General features: G+C 38.2%; 1 protein-coding gene and 1 non-coding gene across 8 annotated transcripts in view; both read left to right on the plus strand.

Moving 5' to 3' along the window:
• Positions 1–237: 237 nt before the first annotated feature.
• Positions 238–26,032, plus strand: part of PAIP2B (poly(A) binding protein interacting protein 2B) — a 43,696-nt gene continuing 17,901 nt past the window's right edge. Inside the window, exons 1-3 of one of the 7 annotated variants that reach the window (XM_008980525.5) lie at positions 238–416; positions 1,063–1,118; positions 23,154–23,302. In XM_008980525.5, coding sequence (XP_008978773.1) covers positions 23,165–23,302 — 138 coding nt within the window. In that variant the 5' untranslated portion in view covers positions 238–416; positions 1,063–1,118; positions 23,154–23,164. Of the gene's footprint in view, positions 417–489; positions 666–912; positions 983–1,062; positions 1,119–23,153; positions 23,303–26,032 lie in introns of those variants that run through there. The other 6 variants (XM_078349104.1, XM_008980523.5, XM_008980522.5 and 3 more) reach the window with 6 other exon arrangements.
• On the plus strand, positions 24,752–24,890 carry LOC118147481 (U4 spliceosomal RNA). The gene has a single exon (XR_004733941.3). It is a non-coding gene; the product is annotated as a U4 spliceosomal RNA (small nuclear RNA).

Consider the following 26,032-nt stretch of genomic DNA (forward strand, 5'->3'; position numbering starts at 1 on the left):
CCCACAAGGAGGCGTTCCATCCCAGGAAAAAAAAAAAATGAAGGAAGCAAAAAGACAGACATTAAAACCAATCAGAAGCTGAAACTTGTGAGGGAGTGGGCGGGCTCTGCTTCACATTTAGACCAATAAAAACCATAAATGCCATTCTAGGTGACTGAACGGCGTCTTCTTCGGCCCAATAGACCAATGGGGCGGTGCCCGGCAACCAATAGCTTGGGTCGGGGGGCGGGGCGAGGAGGCAGTGTGCAGTAAGAGGTAACCTGGCAAGTGGTAGTGGCGCTTCTCGGGTCCTCTGCCTCAGGTTTAGGTACTAAAGGCCGAGACTGTCCTGGCGACGGCGACCTCTGCGGCGACGGCTTAAGCTCTCAGAGGAGTGGCAGAGTACGGTCTGAAGGAAGGGCTTCTGGTCAGCCCAGGTGGGCTTGCGCTGTTGGGGAAAGGACTCGCGGGAAGTGCCGTTCTCCCGGCTCTGGGGGCGCCCTGCGTCTCAGTTTCTGCCACCGTCGGGGCTGTGAGGGGCGGCACGCGCCTTCCAGAGCTCCTGTGGGGAGGGAAAGCGTGCGGAGTCCCACGTCGCGGCCATCGGCGAGAAGGGTCGTCCGCTGGGGTCAGCCCCTGCCCCTCCGGGGCGATAGGGGGTTTTCCTCCCTTTCCCCCGGGCACAGGTGCTCTGTTTCCTCCACCCAAGTTTTTGGCTCCCTTCAGCGTCCTCCTAACACTCGAACCAGATTCTCGGCCTGAATCCCGTTGCTACCCAGGTGCAACAATGCTAGGCAAATTAACCCGCGCGGCATCCGCCGCCCCTCTCCCCGGGCTGGAGAGGGAGGGATTGCGCGTCATGCCCCTCCCCCATTCGCGGGCCCCTGCGCGTCCTTTGCCGTTTTATACTCGCTCCATCTCCGGTTTGACTCCAGCCCTCATTCTTCATGCCTCATTTGCCTGGGAGACGTTGGCCACTTCTCTTGTGCCTTGCTGTCCGTGAGTGAGTCCATCACCCCCTAGCAACCTCTAAATTCCATTCTCATCTCCTGAAAACTAACATTTTCCACTTGCCTCTTCCAGGCAGCTGGAAGGTGAACCGAGAGAGGCAGAATACGCTGAACAGGGAGTTTGGCAAGGTTGGGAACTTTAATCGGTTTTCTTCATGGTAAACTGTTTTTGCCTTCCTTAAGACGGCATTTGATATTATACTCGCTCTAGAATCTATGTCCTAATATAGTTCTTGTGGTGATAATCGCTGAAAATGCAGTTGAAAAGGGCTATCTAGAAGCAAGGAATTTAAATTTTATTATTTTAAGTAAATTGAATTGGATTATACTTTAAACAGCTTAACTTGGGTTTTTGCGAGTTTGCAGTGTAAGGGCCTGGTTACCCTACTTTGTCATAAAATATAGGACATACTTAGCTGTACAGTACAATGTGATTTGATCACACCCAACCTATGAATGCATAATAACAGCATTGAATCTGTTTAAAAACAGATTCCCTGTTCCCTTTTCACTTTCGTAGTATATTCATTTGGTTTCTAGTAATGTTGATTCTAGCCATATGTTTTTAGATAATAGTACAAACTATGTTGTGCCTAAGTAAAATTATACCTAGAATTGTATGGGAAAAAGCTAATGCACTGCTCTTGGTTTTGATTAAGATTTTAGACGTTTGAAAATATAAATTCAGATATTGGACAGTGAGGGTCTTATTTTGGAGGTTGGAGGAAAGTGAAGTGTTGGAGTAAGATTGATAGGCTCCTTTGGCTACTGAGCATGGGGGTGGGGAGAATATACAAGTTTACAAAATCTTGTAAATTCTCATAGTATTTAGTTTCATGACTTTACAAAAACTGGAATTGTTTTTCCTAACTCAGTGGAGAAATGTAAGCTGTGAGTTCAACATGTTTACTGTGTTTTGGCCAGGATTTTGCAAGCTTTTGTGGAAAAAATTATATTGCTTTTCTTATCCAGTTTGTAACATATATATCAGTATGCTTCCTTGTATTTTATTGTGGTAAAACTGTATCTTACATATACAGAAATAAGTTTATTAGAGTGAATTAAAAGAAATCTTTACTCTGTGGTGGCAGCCTTTTCTAATGGACCATATGTTTAAGCCTTGTTAATAAATCACACTAGCGCGTAGCATGGTGGTATGAGTCTGTAATCCCAGCCACTTGGGAGGCTTAGGAGGATTGCTTGAACTTAGGAGTTTAAGACCAGCCTGGGCAACATAGTGAGACCCCATCTCAGTCAATCAGCCAATCAGTCAATTACTCTAAAAAGAGCAAGATCTTAAAACTGTTCTAACAAATGTCTGGGTGTCTAAAACAATGAGAAGAGTTTATGACAGAATTACATCAGAAAAATCCTGGACAAATTGCAAATCTGTACCAGTTGTGAGTTGCTATGACTGCAGTTGAAAACCAAGGTTATTTTTGTACAGTCTTTTTTTGGGAGTATTTGTGTTTAATAATAACTTGTTTGCAAATTTAGAGGACTCTGGCTATGATTTCTTCTTAGAGACCTTGACCTTGAGCTCACAGTTTAATGGAAGAGAGAACTAGAAACCAATAATTAAATGCAGAGAGTGAGGTTCCGCAGTACCGGGTGTGTACAGGGTGCAGAGAAGCACAGTGGCACTGTATTCTGGCTTCATATTCTGCTCTAGACTCTCTGAAGTGCCATTTCCTGAACCTGTCTGTTTTTTTCCACCATCTGGACCTCTCTCTGTAGGTGCCGCTCTCTCCTTGCAAGTCTTTTCCACACCGTATGTGCCTGGTGAAATTCTGTTTCTTCAAAATCTTGAAGCCTGCCTCTATCTCATCCAAATAATTGTTTTGTCTACTTTTCTGTTATTTCTTTATAAATGATTACAGTCAATTCTCATTATTTACAGTAGTTATATTCTATAAAGTTGCCTAGAACACTGAATTATCAAATATTCAACTTTTGTTTCCAGGGAAAATAAATACATATATACATATCTCACATAGATTATAATCTTAATTGATAAAAACAGCTCATCTTAGTAGATTCTTTGTTTACAAAAGAATAAAGGAACTACAGAAGTGTTAAGCAATTTGCCTAAGGCCCCTCCACTAACAGGTGCCAGAGTTATGATTCAGATTCGTCCAGTTGGCCCCAGAGCCAGAGCTTCTTGCACTACACTGCACTGCCCTCTGCTGTCTCTGTCCTTTGGTCATCTTTGTATGAGAGCTGAAACAAGAAGGCCAAGGGTCATCTTATTTGACCTCAGCTTAGGACGTGGGCAAGTGTGACATATTTTTCACTATGTGTATATCCATGAGTCACCTTGAAAGCTCCGCAAGTATTAATTTCGGGATTACAAAGACATTTTAGCAAGTAAGCAAATTAGCAAATATGGGATCCACAAATAATGAGGAACTATATTTGTAAATGACTGCTAGGGTCTGTTTTATTGTAACCCCTTCCCCCAACAATGTGGAATGTTTCTTTAGCTTGATAGTTCATTCATTTATTCATGTATTTATTCATTTATCATATATTCATTCAGTTCATTCATTTATCATATATTAAGCACTTATTTGAAGTCAACTCTGCTTTTTTTTTGAGATGGAATTTCACTTTTGTCGCCCAGGCTGGAGTGCAATGGCGCAATCTCAGCTCCCTGCAACCTCTGCCTCCTGGGTTCAAGCAATTCTTCTGCCTCAGGTTCCCAAGTAGCTGGAATTACAAGCTCACATCACCACCCCAGCTAATTTTTGTATTTTTAGCAGAGATGGGGTTTCACCATGTTGACCAAGCTGGTCTCGAACTCCTGGCCTCAGGGGATTCATCCACCTTGGCCTCCCAAAGTGCTGGGATTACAGGCATGAGCCACTGCACCAAGCTTCAAACTCTGCTTTAATCTATGGTGAGCAAGCTAGAGATTAAGGTCCTGCCCTGTGGGTTTTATATTTGCATAAGAAAGACAGATAGCTAAATCTGGAGTTCCGAGAGGCCCAGGTTTAACCAAGGTAAACCTGGTATGCCCACTCCTACTTCACATCCTCAGACATAGAAATGTTCCAGAACATTTCTATTCTTGTGTATAAACACTTCCTTTTGAGTCTCCACTGATGCATGTCAACCTCTACTTGTCTTTTGTTGATTTTGAGGCCACTTGCCCATGTAAGTGGCAGGATATTATAGAAGAATCATGCTGACCTGGGTCTTTGAATTCTGGTTCTGCTACCTATCAACTCAGTTCCTTTGGTCAAGTTCTTGGACTTCTGAGCCTGTTTTCTAATTTCAAAAGTGGTGATATGATGTGTTAGTCCCCGGTGGGTTGCAACGAAGAGGTACACACATATCAGCTTTGGTGATCAGGGCTGAATGTAAACTTGGATCAGAAGTCATCCAAGCAGCCATATTGTCTCTTGGCCCTAGTACTTTCAGAACCTCACAGAACGTTAATTTAGCAGTATTTAGTATTTGAGCTCTGAAGACCTGCCCTCTTTTCCTTCGTTCACCCAGCATTTGTATTTTCCAAGAGAAAATATCTGATTGGATTAGTTTGTCACCTTCTAAAACAGAAGGCCCCTATTAGGGAGAATTTTGAGCCATGCCATGTCCTTGGTGATTGATTCCTCTAAAGTTCAACCTATATGTTGTCCTTAGCTGAAGCACTGATCCCTGGTCCAGTCACTTGTGGCCAAAGAAGTAAGGTTGATTTTATGCATTATCAGTCACACAGATATGCTACAGATATGCAACGTGCTTTTTGTGTATGCCACAGTTACACAATAGTTGTATGACTGTTGCATATTCTAAAATAACCCTTTGGAGAGTTTCTTTAGAAGACAGTTGATAGTATAGCAGTCCTATAGTTTCATGCCCTCTGTCCAATTCAAATATTTATCTAATATGATCATAGATAATAGTTAATGCATCTAACAAGGTAATTAACACTTGTCAAATATTCAAATCATCTCCCTTTTGGTGTTGCATTTAGTATTATAGTGTGGTTATTTGTACATATGGCTGTTTTTCATACTAGACCATGAGCTCCATGAAAGCAGGGTCTACAGTTTCAACTGTAGGAATTCTCAACTCTTACTGAAAGAACGGGAGGATAGAAGGGCTTCCCAGAGAAAATGCTATTTAAGTTGATTCTTTAAAAGTGAGTAGGAATGCTTTCCAGGTGAATACAACCTTGAGACATCATTCCAAACAAAGACTAGCAGGTGTAAAGGCACAGAGATGTAGGGATAGTGAAGTTTACTAAACAGATTAAAAAAACGAAGAGCAAACAATCAAAAACAAAAATTAAAAATCACCTGAAGAAAAAACTATGAGAGGATTTGGCTAGAGGGCATGTCACAATTGAGTTAACTATGACCATAGATCCTTAGTTATAGATAGAAGTTTTAGAGAAAGAGTATAACATTCTCAGGTTGTTGGCAGAGTACCTAGAACAATTTAGAAATACAGGTCGCAGAATTCTAGGAATGATTACACTGTAGTGAAATAATTTACTTCTTCTCTGCCTGTGAAGCATATATGTGTTGCACAGTGTTCAAGATCCTGAAAATGAGACTACTTCTTAAGGAGCTCATGAGCGGTCAAGGGAGACAAATGAGTAAGCAGCTGATTATCATGTGACAAGCGAGGTAATAGAGAAATAACAAAAATGCTATCTAAACAAGAAGAAAGGAACAATTGGTAATATATAGAATGCTGGGGAAAGATTTCTCAAATGAAGTCGGCCGGGCGTGATGATGGTTCATGCCTGTAATACCAGCACTTTGGGAGGCAGAGGTGGGAGGATCCAAGAGCTCAAGACCAGGCTGGTCAACAGAGCAAGAGCCTGTCTCTATATTTGAAAAAATAATTTAAAAAAAAGTGAAGTGATATTTGAGCACTCTGCACCACTATACAAATATAGGACAGACTGAAGCAATGGATCCACCTTAATTTGAGTTAACATTTTTTAAAATTATATATTGCAGAAATAGTACATATTCACTGTTGTGAAATTAGAATTGATAGGCAAGGAGCAGGGGACTACAAAACACTTCATAGATCCGCCATACTGACAATGGTTAAAGCTCTGATGGATTTATTTTATACTTCCTATGCATATGTATGCATATGTATTATATACATACATATGCATTATTTGCATTGTTAAATAGAAATGATTCATCCTAGGTGTTCTGTTTATCCATTTATTTTTATAAAATAAACCCCCAAAGAGTACCTTTGCTTTGGCCAAGGGATTCTTTTGTTACATGCTGCTGTATATAATGAAAACTAAAAAAGGGGCTAACTTTTCAGCCTAGTAACTATGTGACCTTGTGGTGATTTAAATTGACACTTCATGAAAGGTACCTTCAGAAATGAATTTGGTATGTGTAGGTGGTTATGCATGGCATTATTGTTTGTAATAGTATGATAGAGATGACTTCAGTGCCTGCCATCAGGGAACTGGTTAAGTAAACTGTGCTATATCCAAATGATGGAATACTGCATAGTTGTAAAGAATGAGAAGGACCTGTGTACTCATGTGAAGAACTCAGATATTGTGTGTGTTTTTAAAAGGGAACAAGGAATGATATCATGAATATGGTATACTACTTTTTGTGTAGAGAGAGAAGAGTAGAATAAGAATATACATGTGTGTTTGCAAAGATAACTTCCAAAAGGATATATAAGAAACCAATTAAAAGTGTTTGGTTATGGAGGGAGAATAGGACTATTAATGGGATTTTGCCACATACATTTATAGATAGTTATATTTAAAATTTTTTTGAACTATGTATTTGTACACATTATCCTTTTAAAAATAAGTGAATGAAGGAATGAAGGGGGATTATGAGAATGAGATAAGAAAAAAGGATCTACAGGGCTGCCCATCTTCTTAGTACCCAGCAACTAGCAGCAAAAATTGGAAGAGTAGCCCCAGGAAAGGGAGTCAGCCTTTCCTTTATCTTTGCCTCAGTTTCTATATTTTTAAAAATACTCTGAGAACAATAAAACAATTTAAAACAAAAATGTTTTCAGACCTTATGAAATAAAAGGAAGATGGGCAGCTTTGTATAGTGCAAATCCTGAAAATGGGCTGATTTACCTAAAGAGGCAGGGAGTCAAGCTCTCTACCCTACATGTGATACATACATGAGAAAAAAAATAAGAAAAGAAAAGAAATGTGAATATAAATAAATGAAAATAACGTTTATCCCTGATTATAAAGGAAATTACATTCTTTTTATAATTTAGATGACAAAATATAAAGAAAAATCTTTAATTCTGCCGCTCAAAACATTCTGGTTTGCTGCTTTTTATACTTTTTTATGCATATAAACATTTTAAAAAGTAGAATCATATATAGTCTTTGTCACTTACTATATTTTGTTTCTGTGACAGAAATATATTGTGGCATCATCATTTTTAATAGTTGGATGTATATTAAGTGAATCATTGCCAGCCCAGAGGTGAATTTCCTTATATATATATTTTTAATAGATTTGAGCAAGTATTTTTGGATTGAATTCATAGAAGTAGAATTTCTGGAGGAAAATGACAAAAAAGGTTTTAGGGTTTTTATTAGAAATTTTCAAATTACGCTGCAGGAAAATTGGTTCAGTATATGCTTCTACCAACAGTGACAGAGCTCCAGTTTCCCCCTTCCATTTGTCATCTTTGCTGGTTTTTAAGCAGAAAATCTTATTATTTTAATTACATTTTCTTTAATTTCTAGTGCTTTGGAATCTCTTTTATTTGCTTATGGGCCATTTTTGTTCTTGTGAGAATTGCCTATTTCTCCATTGACCATTTTCTTTTGGAAATTATTTGTTTTTTTTTCTGAGTAATTTTATAAATTTATAAAATAACTTTTTTATCATTTGTCTTTTTCTGAGTAATTTAAAAGATTTCTTTATAGGCTAAGGATACAAACCTTTTATCTGTCATTGAAGTTACCAAAACTGTCTCCCATAAAATAATTTGTCATTTTGCTTTATTTTTTTCTTTTTTTACTAGGCAAGCTCCAAAGTCACATTTCACTTTATTTTTATTGTGCTGAATGAAAGCATTTTAACTAAGTGATTTTAGTGTAAACCGGAGAAGGACAGAATGTAATTATCTAGGTCTCACTCTGTCACCCAGGCTCCTGCATAGCTCCTGCAGCCTCCAACTCCTAGGCTCAAGTGATTATCCCACCTCAGCCTCCCTGGTAGCTAGGACTATAGGTGTATGCCACTACGCCCAACTGATTTTTAAAATTTTTTGTAGAAATATGAATTCTCTATGCTGCCCAGGCTGGTCTTGAATTCTCAACTTCAAGTAATCCACCTTGGCTTGCTAAAGTGCTGGGATTGTAGGCGTGAACTACTCCCAACCGAGAGCTTACTTTTGTTTGCTAGTGGTGTTCTTGGTATCTTTTCATATTTAAGGCTTTGTTGCTAGTGCTGAGGTATTACACTCACCATCTGAAGTTTACAGGACTTTTGTTTTTAATATTGAACAGATGGAACTGTTTAGTTCTGCATCTTTGCAGGTAATACAATGTGCCTACCAAGACTCTGCTTCGTATCCATCGAAAGCAAGAAGTAATACAGTAAAAGTTTGCCTGGCTAGAAGGCTTTGAAGGAACCGAGTATTCTGGTTTAATTCTATTAATTTGGAAGTATGAAGATGAAAAAAATTCAAAACTTTAATTCCCTGTAGAATGCAGTTCAAAAATTTAGGCTGGACATAGTGGCTCATACCTGTAACCCCAGCACTTTGGGAGGTGCAGGTGGGTGGATCACCTGAGGTCAGCAGTTTGAGACCAGCCTGACCAACATGGTGAAATCTTGTCACTACTAAAAATACAAAAATTGGCTGGACATGGTAATGGACATCTGTAATCGCAGCTACTCAGGAGGCTGAGGCAGCAGAATCACTTGAATCTGGGAAGCAGAGGGTGGCAAGTAAGCTGAGATTGTGCTACTGCACTCCAGCCTAGACAACACAGTAAGACTGTCTCAAATAAACAAAAAATATATATGTATAGCCAATGAGTCCACTTTACTTCTCTTAGTAAGTTTAGACATTCAGATCCACTTAATCTTTTATTATAGAACTCCTAGTGTGCCTGAGACTTAGATCCTTTTCTAAAGCTTTAGATGTAAGAGGATGTAAATGGTATTATATGAGATCAGACTAGATGAAAACTGACACCTGTCAATATACTTTTTAGCTAAGTCTCTGATTGCCGCTTGTTTTCTTATTTAACTCACAAAAATAAAACACATTGGATGGAGGGTGGGAGTAGGAAGGAGATTTATCTTTTATTTGGATGTCATTATTTCATACCAAGACAGAACATTACAGTATCCCTGGCTTTGGGCCTACAGAAAGAAACACTTTTCCACCTGCTACATGCCAGAGGTTCTTGAACACCTGGAGGGCTTATTGCAACACAGATTACTGGGCCCTACTCCAAAGTTTCTAATTAGGTCTAGGGTGGGGCCTGAGAATTCACATTTATAACAAGTTCTCAGGTGATTCCAATGCTGTTGATTCAGAGACCACATTTTTGAGAACCACTCTTGTATACTAACTGTAAATTGTAGAATTCTAGAAGAAAGCTGTTTGGTCTGGGATAAGAAGCACACAGGTTGTGAAGCAAATCATGACAAATTCAACCCTTGATCTCAGCCTAGTATGGAGTTCAGGTAACAAGCAATACACAGTGACATAACACAATTCTTGGTTTTCATGATTGGAAGTCATAGCCAAGTATTTAGTGAGAAATTCTATTTCATTTGCAAGGCTTAGAGAGGCTGGGAGATTCTAGTCAAATAGGATTTAGTGATTAACCCCCTGAGAGTAGGAGTTACTTATGTCTTTTTTCTGTCTCCCATCACTTAGCATTTAGCCTTATTTTAGATGGGCCTTGTATTTTTTACACATGATCTTAGCCAAAAGGCCGAGAAGCGATGGGTTTTGTATTTTTTAATACAAGTGAAGGGCCTTGTATTTTTTAATACTGGTAAAGAGCTTTGAGTGCTTATTAAATTGAAAACTTTGTGCGTTTTTAAAGATATTAGACATGTTTCTTAAGATTATTTTAAGCAGTAATGTAGGAGAATAAAAGAAACTTTTTCCAAAAAAGAGAAATCATTGTGATTATTTTATCTTATTGGAATGTTAGATAATATAGTCTGCTTCATTAATCATCAAGCATTCGATACATTTTTCATTTTTATAGATTTGTACCTCAATTGAGGCTAATACTGGCAATTCTTGTACTTTATTTGAAGATGAAAAATAAAGGCCAAAATCATAGACCTGATGTAGAAGCTAGATAACGAGGACAGCTTCTGAGGAACACACACACACACATATATAAAGTACACACACATTTTTTTAAAGTTTTATTGTTATTATCGTCAGCACAGACAAAGAAGATATCTATGCTGAATTTAGGCATCATATGTAGAATCTTTGGGTTGAAAAGAAAAGAAAGTCTGGAAGCCACACCTTTTCATAGAAGAGTTTTGCTTTAACAAGTTTTTCTTGTTTGTCAACTCTAATTTCTATCGTTCCACTGCTAATAGCCTCAGTTGACCAGCTGGTTCAGCCTAGACTTTTTGAAGGATTAACTAGTATTACAAACAGTGGGTTGGGCAGATTTCCTACTTGGAAACATTCCTGTTTTGTTCCCCTTACCCCTCAGAAAAGAGTTTGAGTGAAGAAGGGTAGAACTAGAAACCACGGACTAAACCAGTGGCTCTGAAGCTTGGCTGCATATCAAAAACAACCCAGACTGTTTTCTAGAAAACAATACAGATTTTGCACCCCACCTTCAGACCATCTGAATTGTGATCTCCTAGGATGGAACCTATTTGGGAGGTGGAGGTTATGTATTTTTTAATAACTTTCCCAAGTAATTTTATGTAGGCTCCTGGACTGTATGCCTCAGATCATATCAGTGCTAGTCTGAGGTGAATTTTCACCAATCTATTGTGAAATAAGAAATATAAGGACCACATAGCATTTTTCATAAAATTAAATTTATTCAGCTTAAAGAATTGTCCTTTGCATTGAATTAAGACCTTTTTGTGTTTTTTGGTGCTAAAGTATCCTTTTATAAAATGATGTTGATAAAGGTGTTTTTACCATCTTTGTATGGTTTTTAAAAATTGGAATTATATGTTGTTCTCAATATTTTTTAAAATGTCCTGGTTTATGAAATCCTAAACACTGAATGCCTCTGATCCAATCATCCTTAGAAATTGTTTTTTAAATACTTTGGAATACAGGTCCATAAAGGGTTCAAAGCCCTTGGAACTACACAACTCTCAGAATTCAGAATATTTTAGATTTTAGAAAGATGCTTTCTCTATGTTACGAATGCCTCAGTGTGTCTGGTGCAGCATCCTTAGTCACATACATTAATATTTCTGAGTATTCACAATAAGTGGGTAGATAAAGGCTGTCTAGAACTTAATATCAGTCCAGGCCAAATTTTATTGTCCTGCAAGTTTTGACATAAAACATATGAAAAATTCTTGGTTTTTAGAGCTGTTTGGATATTGGAATTGTGCATAACAGATTGTAGACCTACTTGGAGGTTTGCTTTCTCCTCCTGAAAGTATTAGCAAGCTTCAAATTAAATGGAGCTTCATATGTTTATGGTAGGAAATATAATTTATTTTGATGATTTAAATAAACTACCATGTGCTGTGATTGTTTTGTATTTTCCTTTTAAAGACCTCAGTACTTTTGTTGAATAGCATTTTCCTTCAGCATGGTTCCCCGAACCCCATTTGTGATATTTGAGATCAAGTATAGTAGAGTTGTCTATTATAGCCTTTCTGGACCTAAAGTGGAAAGTATGAGAGTATAGGGTAGTGAATACATGAAAGTGGTTAAGAGCATGGGCTTTGGGACCAGAAAGACCTAAGCTTAAGCACCAATTCTAGTACTACTAGGTCATACCTTAGGCAAGCTGTTTAATGAATCTCTGGCGGCTCATACCCGTAATCCTAACTGCTTGAGCGGATGAGGTGGGAGGATCTCTTGAGCCTAGGAGTTCAAGTCCAGTCTGGACAGCACAGTGAGACCCCCATCTCTAAAATAAAATGTTTTTTTGTTTGTTTTTGTGACGGAGTTTCGCTCTTATTACTCAGGCTGGAGTGCAATGGCACGATCTCGGCTCACCGCAACCTCCACCTCCTGGGTTCAAGCAATTCTCCTACCTCAGCCTCCCAAGTAGCTGGGACTACAGGCTGCGCCACCATGCCCAGCTAAGTTTTGTATTTTTAGTAGAGACGGGGTTTCACCATGTTGACCAGGATGGTCTCAATCTCTTGACCTAGTGATCCACCTGCCTCGGCCTCCCAAAGTGCTGGGATTATAGGCTTGAGCCACCGTGCCCGGCCTAAAAAAAATGTTTTTTAATAAATAAAGGCAGAGTATTTAGATGAAAAAAAATTGGGAGACTAAAAAAAAAATCTCTGCTTCGTGGGATTGTTATGAAGATTAAAAGAGAGACTGTTACTTAAGTACTTAGAAGAGCGGTTATCTTATTGCTGTCCTTTCCCCCTTGTATTTGGATAGATTGCCATACTTGTTTCTTCTAGGTAATTGTTCAGTGGGGTTCTCAGTCCCTTAGAGGCCTGGAGAAACTTCTCTTAAATGCTTTCCCAATTCATACTTAAGTCTCGCCCTTGCAATTAAGACATAAAATCTGCCTCTTCAGTGGTTTCCACATCAAAAAATCTACAGACTCCTGAATTTTATATGGGCCTAATAGTCTGATTGAAAATTGCAAGTCTTAAGGTATAGTCTGTTTTACACAGCGTGGGACCTTTCATGCTCTGAAATGTACCACTCTTGACTTTTTCTTCTTCACTCTGTCCAGCACTGTGCCTTCATTAGCAAGATAAATGTTCTCCTTTCTCCCAGGAAATGTTCTGACCTTACCCTGGTCCCTCAAGGGCCCTCCTCCCCCAGATTAACTTCCAAAGAGCTTCTCCAACCAAAAATGGCACCCTTCCTGAAAAGATTTCTAGTGGATACTGTTTTCTCTACCTCAATACAGATGTATTATGCTGCTTGGCTTTCCTCTCCTCACTTTGCTGTGGCAAACCTTTTTTTCCCAGAAATATATCAAATAAAATGAACATGTGATCCCTTTTCATGAATTTTGTTGGGATTCATGTTATGGATTTTTTCTAGTTTAGATGATTTCACTGTAGCAAGCATTTATTCTTAGCATACAGCTCATAAGAAGAATGTTATAGTCACTTGATGTTATTAATGCTAAAATAGTAAACAAGAACACAAAATTTTCTAGATTAGAAGTGGGGTTTTTTTGTTGTCTTTTACTATAATTGAGCACTTTGGGAGGCTAAGGCAGGAGGATTGCTTGAAGCCAGGAGTTTGAAACCAGCCTGGGCAACATATAGCAAGACCCCTTCTCTTAAAAAAAAAGAAAAAAATTAGCCATGCCTGCTGGTGCGCACTTGTAGTCCTAGCCACTTGGGAGGCTGAGGTGGGAGGATTTCCTGAGCCCGGAGTTCAGTGCTGCAGTCAGCTATGATTGCACCACTGTGCTTTAGCCTGGTCTACAGAATGAGACCCTGTCTCTATAAAAAATAAAAAATAGGTTGGGCATAGTGGTTCATGCGGGTTATCCTAGCACTTTGGGAGGCTGAGGCAGGAGGATCACTTGAGTCCAGGAGTTCAAGACCAGCCTGGGCAACATAGATCCTATCTCTACTAAAAATGAAAATAAATGTTTTTTAATTCCCCTTGAGTAACTTAGTCTGTCAAAAACAGATTCCAGAGTAGTGCTGTTACTGACTATGGGGAATAACTCAATGAAGAGTGCTCACTCACCGATCCTAACTTCTAAGGGCATGGGCTTCCTGCCCAGGAAATGAGATTTTGAATACAGCATTCTAAAAATGGCAGTTAATCAACAAATTATTCATTGAGGACCTGGTGGGTGCACAGAGGCATGCTAAAAACTATAAAGGACTTGATTCTTGCTCTCAAGAAACTTCCAAGGTTATAGACTACTCCCAAAACAAATAATGAGTGGTGTTCTCTCTCAAATATATATATAATCAAATATGAGGTGACGATGGGGAAGACCTTAGGCTCGGAGATTGTATTCAGGCTTTTATAGTGGCATTTCTTTGATATAATTATGCATCTAAAAAATAAATTGTCATCAGATCAGCCTGAAATGTATAGAGGCACTTGTTGGTGAGAAAAGTTAAACATATATATAATAATTTACTATAGGAATGTTTTTGATTAATGTTATCTGTTAAAGACTTCAGTTCACACTATTTCCCCTGTTAATAATCTATACCTTTTTGGAGCTTATCTGGAGAAGTCGAGGACCATCTGCTAATTGCTATTTGATGTTATTCTGGGAGGACAATTGATTGGCTTTGGGGCAGGGAGTTAGAACTTGAGGACTTGAAGGTGGGTCTGCATCTAGAGATCTTGCCACTGACTTGGCAAGTCCGTTGATTCTACCTTTGAAAAAGCGCCTTTAAATGCCTTATGGAGTACATTTTATGACTGTTCTGAACATTACCAGTAGAATGATAGTAACATCACAGAACTTGCTTGGGGCATTGTTTCTAAAAGTTTGGGGTTGTTAATAGTTACCAGTTTAAAAAATGTAATAAATATATGTAATAAAGGCAACAAATTAATAAATAAACTTGGGAAATGCTTGGTAAATTAAACAGGGCTTCTCAAAACAATAAATCTAGATGGCCATGATTTTGTTTTTCAAAGAGCATCCACAAAACTGTTGTTTGTAGAACATTAGTCTGGGAACTGTTGGTGTAGGAATTAGGGTAATTAGGATTTGGCCTATTCTACCTAGAGGTTTTCACTATATTCAAGGAATTATTTGTCTTTAGTCTTTCTATATATCAGAATTACATATAGCAAATTAACAAGCAGATATACAAAAATTGGGCCTTGGCTCAGGCCTAACAAATGAGAATATCTGAAAAGCATGGGTGTGGAAAAACTTCCAGGTGATTCTGTATACTCCTGAGACTGAAAACCGCTCAATTAGAATACGCCTTTTCCCCACTTGCTAAATACATTCTTAATCCTATTTGAGTATGCTTCTGTTTTGTTTGCTTGGGTCTGGTCCAGGGATAGACTGTTGCTGTAATTAAGTTCAGTTTTATTCTTCCCAGAGTATCTGTATCTCAATTTTTAGATTCCATTTCATCAGTGGGACAAACTTATAGGCCAGTATAAGACAAGTTTTAAACATTAATGGAAAAGAGATTGTATTATATTTATATTGTCTTTCTCATCTGGCAGCCTTGAGTTTAATTTAGAAAATGCCTCTATTTGTAATTTACCTTTGTTTTGATATATTTTACAAATATAGGGATCACATAAGTGATTTTCCTCTTTTTCTTGACTTCCTTGTCAACTAATATGTTTTTGAAAGCTTCTTAACTTCTAATTGCAGGTAAGTTCCATTTTCTCTTTGCTTACAAGCTCACTGACGTTATATTTGCAAGCACTGTTCTTGCATCAAATGGAAGATAATCAATGGAATATTTGTGCATTTAGGTCAATATGGGAAAGCTTAGCAAAATGATTACTTATTTTTTTTCTGTTAATGTCCATGCAGCTGCTCTGGGAATAAATGAAATGGAAGTACAGGGGACAAAATCACTCTAATTGGAGATTTACCTGGAACCTTTTCAAAAAATTTCTATATACATGTCCTACGTCTCCTCACCCCGCCAAAAGCTGAACTACTCCCCCCACCTCTTTTTTTCCTTGATCCTTCAACAATGGGGAAAATCTGATGAGTTTATTTACTTAGTAAAAGAAAGTCTTGTAAAACAAGGAGACAGAGAAATTATTTTAGTGCAAAGTAAGACATGGTATATAAAAATATGTTCTGGCTGGGCATAGTGGCTCACACCAGTAATCCCAGTACTTTGGGAGGCCAAGGTAGGCAGATCAGGATGTCAGGAGATCGAGACGAGACCATCCTGGCTAACACGGTAAAACCCCGTCTGTACTAAAAATAAAAAAAATTAGCCAGGCGTGTTGGCATGAACCTTTAGTCCCAGCTACTTGGGAGGCCGAGGCAGAAGAATCACTTGAACCCAGGAGGCAGAGGTTGCAGTGAGCTGAGTGAGATTGCACCTCTGCACTCCAGGCTGGGTGACAGAGCGAGACTCAAGTCTAAAAAAAAAAAAAAGTTCTATGTGATTTTAAAAGGCTTTATGAAATTATTTCTTGTATTGCTTGTGTAGCTTTAAAATGATTTTGTGTGTTTGTACATGTGTGTGACCCTGTGAAAAATTAGAAGAATAAACAAAAAGGAAGTTAGAAAGTTGGAGTTTGATGCACTAATCCAGCAGCTGTCTGGGCAGGCTGACTTAGATTTGGGGGATATAACATTCCTGCCACAAAGAAAGTGAAATTTCCCACCCTGGAGTAAGGATGTTTCATGTGGCTTTGTAATAGATAAAATCTTTCTCCTGATGCTCTTCCCACTGCTCTTATTTCATGCTCACCATGCAACCATCTATTACTAATTAAGCATCCCAGGCATTTAGATTTTGAATGGTGGGAATGTATTAGCTATTTGAAAATAAACAAATATTACTTTCTGCCATCCCAGAACCTACACTACCAACTATACCTTCTCCCTCCTGTATGTATAACCTGGCTCTCTACACTAAACCCTTTCTATGAACATTTAAACATGAACTAGCCTTTCTAATCTTTAAAGATAAGTCATTTCTACGGACTTCATAAGTTTCTGTCCATTCCTGCCTCTTCCTTTGGCAGCTGGACTCTGAGTTATATCATACTTGGTATCACCTCCAATTCATCCTACCTCCATTTGGCTTTCATTCTCATTTTTCTCCATAGAAACTGCTCTCTCTACGGTCATCAGAGACTCCATGGTCCTGAATCCTAGACACTTCTAAGCCTTCCTCCTGTTTAACCTTTCAGCAACCTTCTGCATTTCTACTTTACTGGAATTTGATTCATTCGCTGTGGCTGGTGTAACAAATTACCACAAACTGGTATCTTAAAACAGCAGCATTTGTTGTCTCACTTCTGGAGGCCAGAAGTCGAAAGTCAAAGCATCAGGAGGGCCACCGTTCCTCTGGAGGCTGTAGGGGATAATTTGTTCTTTGCTTCTTCCAAATTCTGATGGCTATGGGCATTCCTTGATTTGTGGCCATGCCACTCCAGTCTCTGCCTCCATGGTCACATTGCCTCCTCCTCCTCTGTGGGTGTGTTAAATCTCCCTCTGCTTTTCTCTTATATACCTGTCATTGAATTGAGGGCCCACCTGAATAACTCAGGATGATCTCATCTCAAGATCCTTAATTTAACTACACATACAAACACCCTTTTTTCCAAGTAAGGTAGCCCTCACAGATTCCATGGATTTGGACATGGAAATATTTTTGGGGGGGAGGGGGCCTACCATTTAATCCAAATCAAGAAAATACAAAGCCCAAGAATGACAAGGAAGAGAGATGAGGTTGGAGAGGCAGGTGGGGCCAGATCATTCAGGACCTTAAGAGACCACATTAAAGATTTTGGATTTTCATCATAAGCATTAGAAGCCATTTTAAGGAGTTCTCAAATTCCTTATAATACATTGTAGCATGATTCAACATAGTTTGAGATCACTCAGGCTGCCATGTGGAAAATGGGTTAGAGAGACTGAGAGTGAATAATGAGAGACTAGTAAGGTAGCTATTGCTCCAATCCAGATGAAAAAAGGATAGCTGCTTGAACTAAGATGGCAGTAAGAAGAAAGGAGATAGACTTCAAAACTATTTTAGGAGGTTTTTGGTGATGAACTAGATGTGGGGAGTCAGAGTGAGGGAAATATCAAGGATAATTTTGGTATAAGTAACTGGGTGGCTGGTAATGTCATTCACTGAGCTAAGGAACTCTGTGGGAAGGGCATACTTTTCTTGGGTGGTGATAGGGGTGTGGGGGTAAAAAAGGTAATAAGTTCTATTTTGGACATGTTAAATTTGTAGTGCCTCTGAAACACTCAAATGGTGATGTTAAGTAGGTTGGCTGTATGCACCAAGAATAGGAGAAGTCTGCCTAAGTATAGAAAGTTGGAGTAGTCATTTATATAAATGGTAACTGAAATCATAGGAATAGAAGTTACTGCCTCTGCAGTAATAATAGAAAATGCAAAGTGAAATGAGAAGAGGGTCCATGACCCAGCACTGATGTGTGAATATTTTAAAAACTCAGTCTCTCTAATCCATTTTCCACATGACAGCCTGAGTGATCTCAAAATATGTTGAATAATGCTACAATGCATTATAAGTAGTTTGAGAACTCCTTATAACAGCTTCTAATGTTTGTGATAAAATCCAACCTACCTTCTTATGGTTCCTGAAAGTTCCCTCCTGCCTTCGATTCATTGTACATGCTTTTCTCTCTCCTCCCTATTGCTAATGAACTTAAAATATTAAGTCTTTAGGTGTCAATGAAAATGTTTCTTGCTCAGGGACTCCTGGACTAGATTAGGACCCCTGTTGTTTTCTAATAGTGCCTTTTATTTCTCCTTTTATGGCATGGATCATAATTATTTTTAACTATTTTCTTGTCTCTCATCTGAGAGAATGTAAATATCACCAGGGCAAGAACTGTGTACCCTGTCAAAGCAAGAGTCAAGCATAGTGCCTCAGCACTGAGTGTCAGTAAACACTCAGATATTAATGAGTGAGTAGATTTAATGTCCTGAGTTGCTACCTGAATTCAGTGGCAGAATATTTGAAATAAAACTTAAAGCTGTCATCCACAGTATTTAATTTTTAAAATGGTATTAACCAGACTGAAAGAAGTAATGAAACTGTAGGAAACAACATGGGAGGAACTAATTTTTGTATCAGTTGTTCAGTAGACTTTTTCCAGGTAACTCAGTCAAAAGTCCCAAGTAATCTTAGCAGTCAAACTGTTATAGGCACATTGCAGGTTTCTAACTTCTGAAAAATATTAAGTTTGAAGAATAGCTGGTTTTTGGTATGAGCATGTTGGATCTGAAAGTTGTGGGCGTTCAAAGTGTTAAACTGATGAAGCATGTATCCTTGAAATATCCTAGATACGTTAAAAGTCCTGAAATTCTGTATGACTTAGAACGGTAGTCCCTATTTCAAGCCACATATTTTAGACACAAATATGTCTTGACCCTTGACCATGACAGTGCCAACTCAAATGCTTGGCAGGCCTTAGCACCCCTGTATTGACTATTAACAGGGTTTGCATGCTTTCCCATTTTCATCCAAAGTGACAACTGTTATTTCTTATTTTCAGCATGTTTGACATGTGTATAAGAGGGAAAGTGAAGTGAAGGGGGAATAAGTTTCAAATTGTCCTTAGATTTCATGATGCAGTGTAGTCACAGACCAGACATAAACTCCTTTATCTACTGTTGAGGTCTAATTCTTGAAGAACTGCTTCTAAAGCAGTAACCTATTTCAAATTGCACATTTATCTTCTTGATATATAAAAAATGTTGTGACAGACAGTGGTTTGTGTGGCAGAGTTATTGCAAGTGTTTACTGAATACCTGTATAAGCTATTGCTAGGTAACAACTTACCCCAAAGCTTAGCAGAATAAAACAACAAATGTTTATTATTTCATAATTTCTGTGCATCAGGAATCTAGGAGTAGCTTAGTAAGGTGCATGTGTTTGAGACTTTTACAAAGTTGTAGTTGAGTGTCAATCTGGGGCTGCTGTCTCATCTGCAGGCTTGACTGGGAGGAAAACGCATTTCTAAGCTCACTTACCACAGTGATTGATTTCCTTGTTGCATGAGCCACTCTGTAGTGTAACTCACAACATGTCGGCCATTCAGCCTCTTAACCTGATTTATGTAACCAAGCATTCATGTCATCTCTGGAAGCTTTGGGCATATTTTCTTTGTCCTCACTACACTAGACTTTCATCCTTGATGTGGATGAGGATCAAGTGAAATATTGTCAAATGTGTGAAAAGGAATGGCTAGAGAAACAGTGCTCAAGCATGGAGAGTGAGCTGGAGAAGAGTTGGAAACAGAACGAGAATGTTACATGAAACTGGGAGCAGGAACTTCAGGGAAGTTAAAGGTGATGATCCTGTTTTCCCTCATGTCTTCCCCAAGTTGGAAACATCAAAATGCCTTCCCTAGGAGTTAATACTCTTCAGCAAAATCTCCCTATTGCCACCTACTAAATGTGCTACTAAAGTCAGGGCACATTAAGCACCAGTTTACTCATATCCAGTAGTCCCACAAAACAATGTTGTTCTTGAACTATGTGCCTTAAAGCGTATGTATGAAAGTACTTTGTTAATTTTTAAACAGTATGGAAATTAAGTTGTTGGAATGCTGCTGTTTGGAAAAACCAAACTTTCTAATTGTGTGGAAAACACAGGTTGAATAATATAAAAATGCAAATTAACACTGTATAATTCTGTTGTAAGAGAATCACTTGCCTAGTATTGACAATACCGTATCAGTGTTTTCAGCTTCTTTGAGATATTTGCATTAATTCAGTAATAGCTTTTATTAAGTTTATGGTAATTTTGCATTCCCTTTCTCATAAACAAGTACATCGTGTAATTTGCTGTCTGTGTTCCACCTTGCTCTTGAATTAGAAGGGTTTTTTTTTTCTTTCTTCCTTTGCCTTCCCTTTTTCCTTACAGTCATGTGCACTCAGGACTTATATTTTGGGCAAAGGAAGATATTTTTAAAAACTAAACTCTGATTTCTGATTCTCTGTGGATGATTTCCATATTGGTGGTGACAAATCAGTGTGCTGCTTGCAAACAACTGCCAAATAAATCTTTGGAAATAATAGTGCAGTATATTTTGCTACCCAGCAAAGTTCAGGACCTTTAAGAGTCTCTGTGCTTAGGAGTACCCCACCTACTTATACAGTTGCCCTGGCATTTAGAACAGTCTTACTTCTGTCATTGTTATGCTACAGATGGAAGTGGTAAAAGTAAAGAACTGCTTTCTTCCCCTCTATAGCTTATGAAATTATTATAGATCTGTATTTGGAATAGACATTGATTTCTTTTGTTTCTATTTAAAATATGTTAAATAGATATATTTCATCCTAGTAGCCTTATTTAAACCTGCAGTGATTTAAATGGTTTCTATTTTAAATGAATTATTTTAGAACTATGTACCAATGAGTTATTTTGCCATCTATTCTTTATTCTTCACAGTTTTACCTTGTCTTTTTAGAATATTACATTTCTAATGTCCATAACAGGTTAGGAAATTCCAAAACAGAAAATAAAAATGAAAAAAACCTTTAAAGAGAACCAAGAAAGAATATTTTACTCTATCCAGAAGCAGAGAATAACTTACTCATGAGAGTTGCCAAGATGGAAACAAGCCTAGGGAAATAATTTGTTAAAGAACTTAAAGAAGCCCCAAGGAAGGTGGGGGTCAGGGTAAAGATGGAGTCAAGGTTGAAGGGAGATGGGTTAGAGAAGGAAAGTTGCCTAAATACAATTAAGCCTCAGGTATTTGTGGAACTCTTAATATTGTGGTGAGTTACAAAATCTATAAAACTCAGTCTCGCTTGTCAGGAATTGAGAATCTAATTGGAAGGAGAAAAATTATGCATATGAAACAACACTTAAGTAGTGTTAATGCTGTACTAAGTACAGAAGGGAAGCAGGGAATAAGTAGAAGGAAAGTAGTGAATAAAGAGTGGAATGATTTTTGAGGAATTATTAAGATTTAGATTAATAACAAAAAAAATTTCTAAATGATAGCAAAAACATCAAAATGGGTTTAGAAGCCAAAATAAACAATTTTATTTACATACAATTTTACAAAATTGTAGACAGAAACATATACATGAGCTAGAAAAAAATTAAGGCCAGCAAAAATTACCATTAAAATATTAAGTGAATATAATGAATAACAAATTTATTTTGGGTATAAACTTTTATTTAAATTATTTTATAAATAATAAAAATTATAGCAAAGAGAATAAATGTTTTTACAAAAGATAAGGAAAAGACATATACCCCAGTAGAAAAATGGGCAAAGTAAATTTTATCTTTATCTTTAGCAGATATTCTGTAATTTTATCTTTAGTAGTAAAATTACAGAATAGAAATATAAATGGCCAATAAACACATCTCAAAATAATCAGCCTCAGTAAAAATTAAAGAAATGTAAAAAAAAGAAATGCAAGTTTTACTTTATGAGATTGGCAATGGTTTAAAAACTGATAATACTCAAATGTTGGGCAACAGGCACTTCCACACTGTTGGTGGGAATTTAAATTCTTATGGCAGTGTGGCAATGCCAAGAGCCTTAAAAAAGGGAACATACTCTCTAGTGTAACGGTTCTATTTCTAGGAGATATCCTAAAGAAATCATTAGAAAAGAAGATCTTTACAAAATAGAACCTTTATAAAACAGAAACATTGGAAATACCCCTAAAAGACGGTATGTCTATATTATTAAATAACATAGGACTGAGAAAAAGTAAATGATGGGGCATCTTGTATCACACGATCCTATTACTCTTGAGGATGGATACTTGGGAAATGGGTATGTTTGTATCTGCACACACATATGGGAATTCAGGAAGGTTATATGTACCACATCGTTAATTGTTCTTAACTCTGGATGGCTGGACAATGAATGGCTTTTTTTTTCCTTTTTGCTTATCAATTCGATAAACATGTATTTTTTAATACATTTTAAAGAAAAACAACTTGAGAATTAGAATAATATGTAGGTGCTCACATTGTTGGTTAAGAATGCATTTTTTCTATCTTTTTAAATGTTAAGAAAGTGGTAATGATCTTGACTAGGTTCCAGTACCTACAGAAATTTGGCATGGGAAGTTTCCCACCCCTCCCACCCTTCCCACCCTGGTCCCACTTGCCTAGAAAGACTAAGTGAACCTAGGTGTTGATAGACATCTTTTCTTTAAACTCTTAAATAATTGCACATATGTATAGTTGATAACTGCAGGATATTAATGGTCTTACAAGAGTTACAGGCTAACAGTTTGTAGTTAAAATCTTTGACTTAGAATTTCAGGAGCTTCTGACAGAATCTGCATGTTTTAGGTCTACATTTTTTTATCTTTATATTCATTTTATCTTTTCTTTTGCTCCTCTTTAGGTTATATCATAATGAATGGATCCAGTGTGGCAAATACATCACCCAGTGTAAAATCCAAAGAGGACCAGGGGTTAAGTGGTCATGATGAAAAGGAAAACCCATTTGCAGAGTACATGTGGATGGAGAATGAAGAGGATTTCAACAGGCAGGTAAAGAAAGAAGTGGAAAAGTGGAAAATTGATGTTATATGTAACTCAAGGGCTATAATATTTTATTGCCAGTTTGTTACAAAATACCTGGATACAATTAGCTTTAGGATAATTTAAAAATTCATGGGGAGGGGGCTCATGTGGAATGACTAAGAAACATCTTCATCTGGTAAGAGACCAGAGTGACAGTTCCTTGGAGGAAGATATTTATATTTTTCTTACCATGTTCATTAAAAGAGAACACAAGTATCAGACTAATTAGTTGATATCTGAAAATCCGCACGTGATGAGCCCATGTATAACCAAATAGATGTGCATATACTCCACACTATGATATGCCTTCTAAGTGCAGTTCACATTACACAGCAGCTACTGCAGAGTGGCCTGCCCTCAGCCTCATTCTGGCTAGATTTGTTTATGTCATTTCTCTCAGCAACCATAGACCATTCTAGAATATTCCCAGAATTTAAATCAAACAGGACTCTTCTCAATCTTAGAGGATTGACATAAAACCCTTGTACCAAACCAAGGTAGCTTTATTATAGCTTTAATCCTAGGAAGCACTCTGGATCTATAATTCTCTGTAATGATCAATGTGAAACTAATTGCTTGAACAGTGGAGCACTAAAAAACAGAATGGTAGTGAGGTTGTTTTTCTGTACTTTGTAGTTTGTTGCTTTCACTTGCTTATAGGAAATGTGATACTCTGCATTTCATTTTGAAAATAAAGGAGGACATGAAAGAAGTTTAAGGCCAGGCATGGTGGCTCATGCCTGTAATTCCAGCACTTTGAGAGGCCAAGGTGGGCAGATCACTTCAAGTCAGGAGTTTGAGACCTGCCTGGCCAACATGGTAAAACCTCATCTCTACTAAAAATCCAAAAATTAGCTGGGCATGATAGTGTTCTTCCTATAATCCCAGCTACTTGGGAGGCTGAGGCATGGGAATCGCTTAAACTGGTAGGCGGAGGTTGCACTTAGCCAATCGTACCACTACATTGGGCTCTGTCTCAGAAAAAAAGAAAAGGAAGATTCAGAACTCTCACTGAAGGTAAATGTGTTTTCCATAGGATTTTAGAACGTCATATTTGTTTTTTTGGTTGACCTAACAGTTTCACTCTGCCTTTATCCAGCCTCTGAATGAAATATGTTGTTGAAAACATAAAACAATTTTCACTAGCTTTCTTAACACTCACTGACATGGTTTTAACTCCAGTGATCAGGATTGCACCAGGACTATCAGAAGCCAGATGTCTGAACTGTGGGTCAGCTGTGCACTCCTACATGGATGAGTTTAGCAAACTCAGAGGCAGGGTGCATGGAAAAGTGCTGGAAAGCCAGGGGCTTGCAGATACACACATACACTTACACACGTGCACACACACATGCACACACCCCCCACAAAGAGATTGAGGAAAGACAATTCAGGAGCTTTAAAAATGATAACTTCAGCTTTGCACAGTGGCAGCATCATAGCCAATGAGGTTTATCTAAGGCACGATTATTGCTAATTGAAAACTTTTCCCAGTACCGCCATGATGACTTGAAATATAGTCAGCATTGGCAATTTTTGACAGTCTCTATGAAGACTGAATTTTTTTTTTAAATTGTGACTTTTTTCTGGAGATGTAGGAAAGCTGTGACAGCAATATCCATGGCAACTTCCGGTGTTGTAGTAAATACCAGGCCCTAAGAAGGGCTAAGCAGATAAACAGTTGTTTGCTCTAATTCCCCCAACCCTAATGTTTTACAGGTAATACTTAGCTTGGCAGCATAATTCTGGTTGTTTTGTTTTGTGTTTTGTTTGTTTTTGGAGATGGAGTCTCACTCTGTTGCCCAGGCTGGAGTGCAATGGCTCAGTCTCAGCTCACTGCAACCTCTGCAGCCTGGACTCAAACCATTGTTATGCCTTGGCCTCCTGAGTAGCTGGGACTACAGGCATGTGCCACCCAGACGCAGCAGATTTTTGCATTTTTAGTAGAAATGAGGTTTCGCCATGTTGGCCAGGCTGGTCTTTTTCTTTTCTTTTTTTTTTTTTTTTTTGAGACGGAGTTTCGCTCTTGTTACCCAGGCTGGAGTGCAATGGCGCGATCTCGGCTCACCGCAACCTCTGCCTCCTGGGTTCAGGCAATTCTCCTGCCTCAGCTTCCTGAGTAGCTGGGATTACAGGCACCTGCCCCCATACCCAGCTAATTTTTTGTATTTTCAGTAGAGATGGGGTTTCACCATGTTGACCAGGTTGGTCTCGATCTCTTGACCTCGTGATCCACCCGCCTCAGCCTCCCAAAGTGCTGGGATTACAGGCGTGATCCACAGCGCCCGGCCATGGCCAGGCTGGTCTTAAACTTCTGGCCTCAAATGATCCGCTGGCCTCAGCCTCCAAAAGTGCTGGGATTGCAGATGTGACCCACTGCACCTGGCCTGGCAACATAATTTTGAAACTGTTATATTATTTCAAATCATAGGATTAAGTATTTCAGAGAAGCCTTCTTTATCCTTCATTTGGGAGCAGGAGCATTTAGGAATCTGGGATCTGATTGATGTCAGTTCTTTCTGTATACCTGTATATTACTCTATTACACTATGGTATACTGTACAATTTTTACCACTACCAATACCCTTTTCATTACTAGCATAGTTTTCATGGTAATTCAGAAGTGATTTTGCATACCATGTTCCTTGAGTTGGATCTTAAGGAAGAGGAAACTGGTTTCTAGCTATCAATGCTGTT

The sequence above is a fragment of the Callithrix jacchus genome, chromosome 14 (assembly GCF_049354715.1).
Source record: "Callithrix jacchus isolate 240 chromosome 14, calJac240_pri, whole genome shotgun sequence".
In the NCBI taxonomy this organism is placed as follows: domain Eukaryota; kingdom Metazoa; phylum Chordata; class Mammalia; order Primates; family Cebidae; genus Callithrix; species Callithrix jacchus.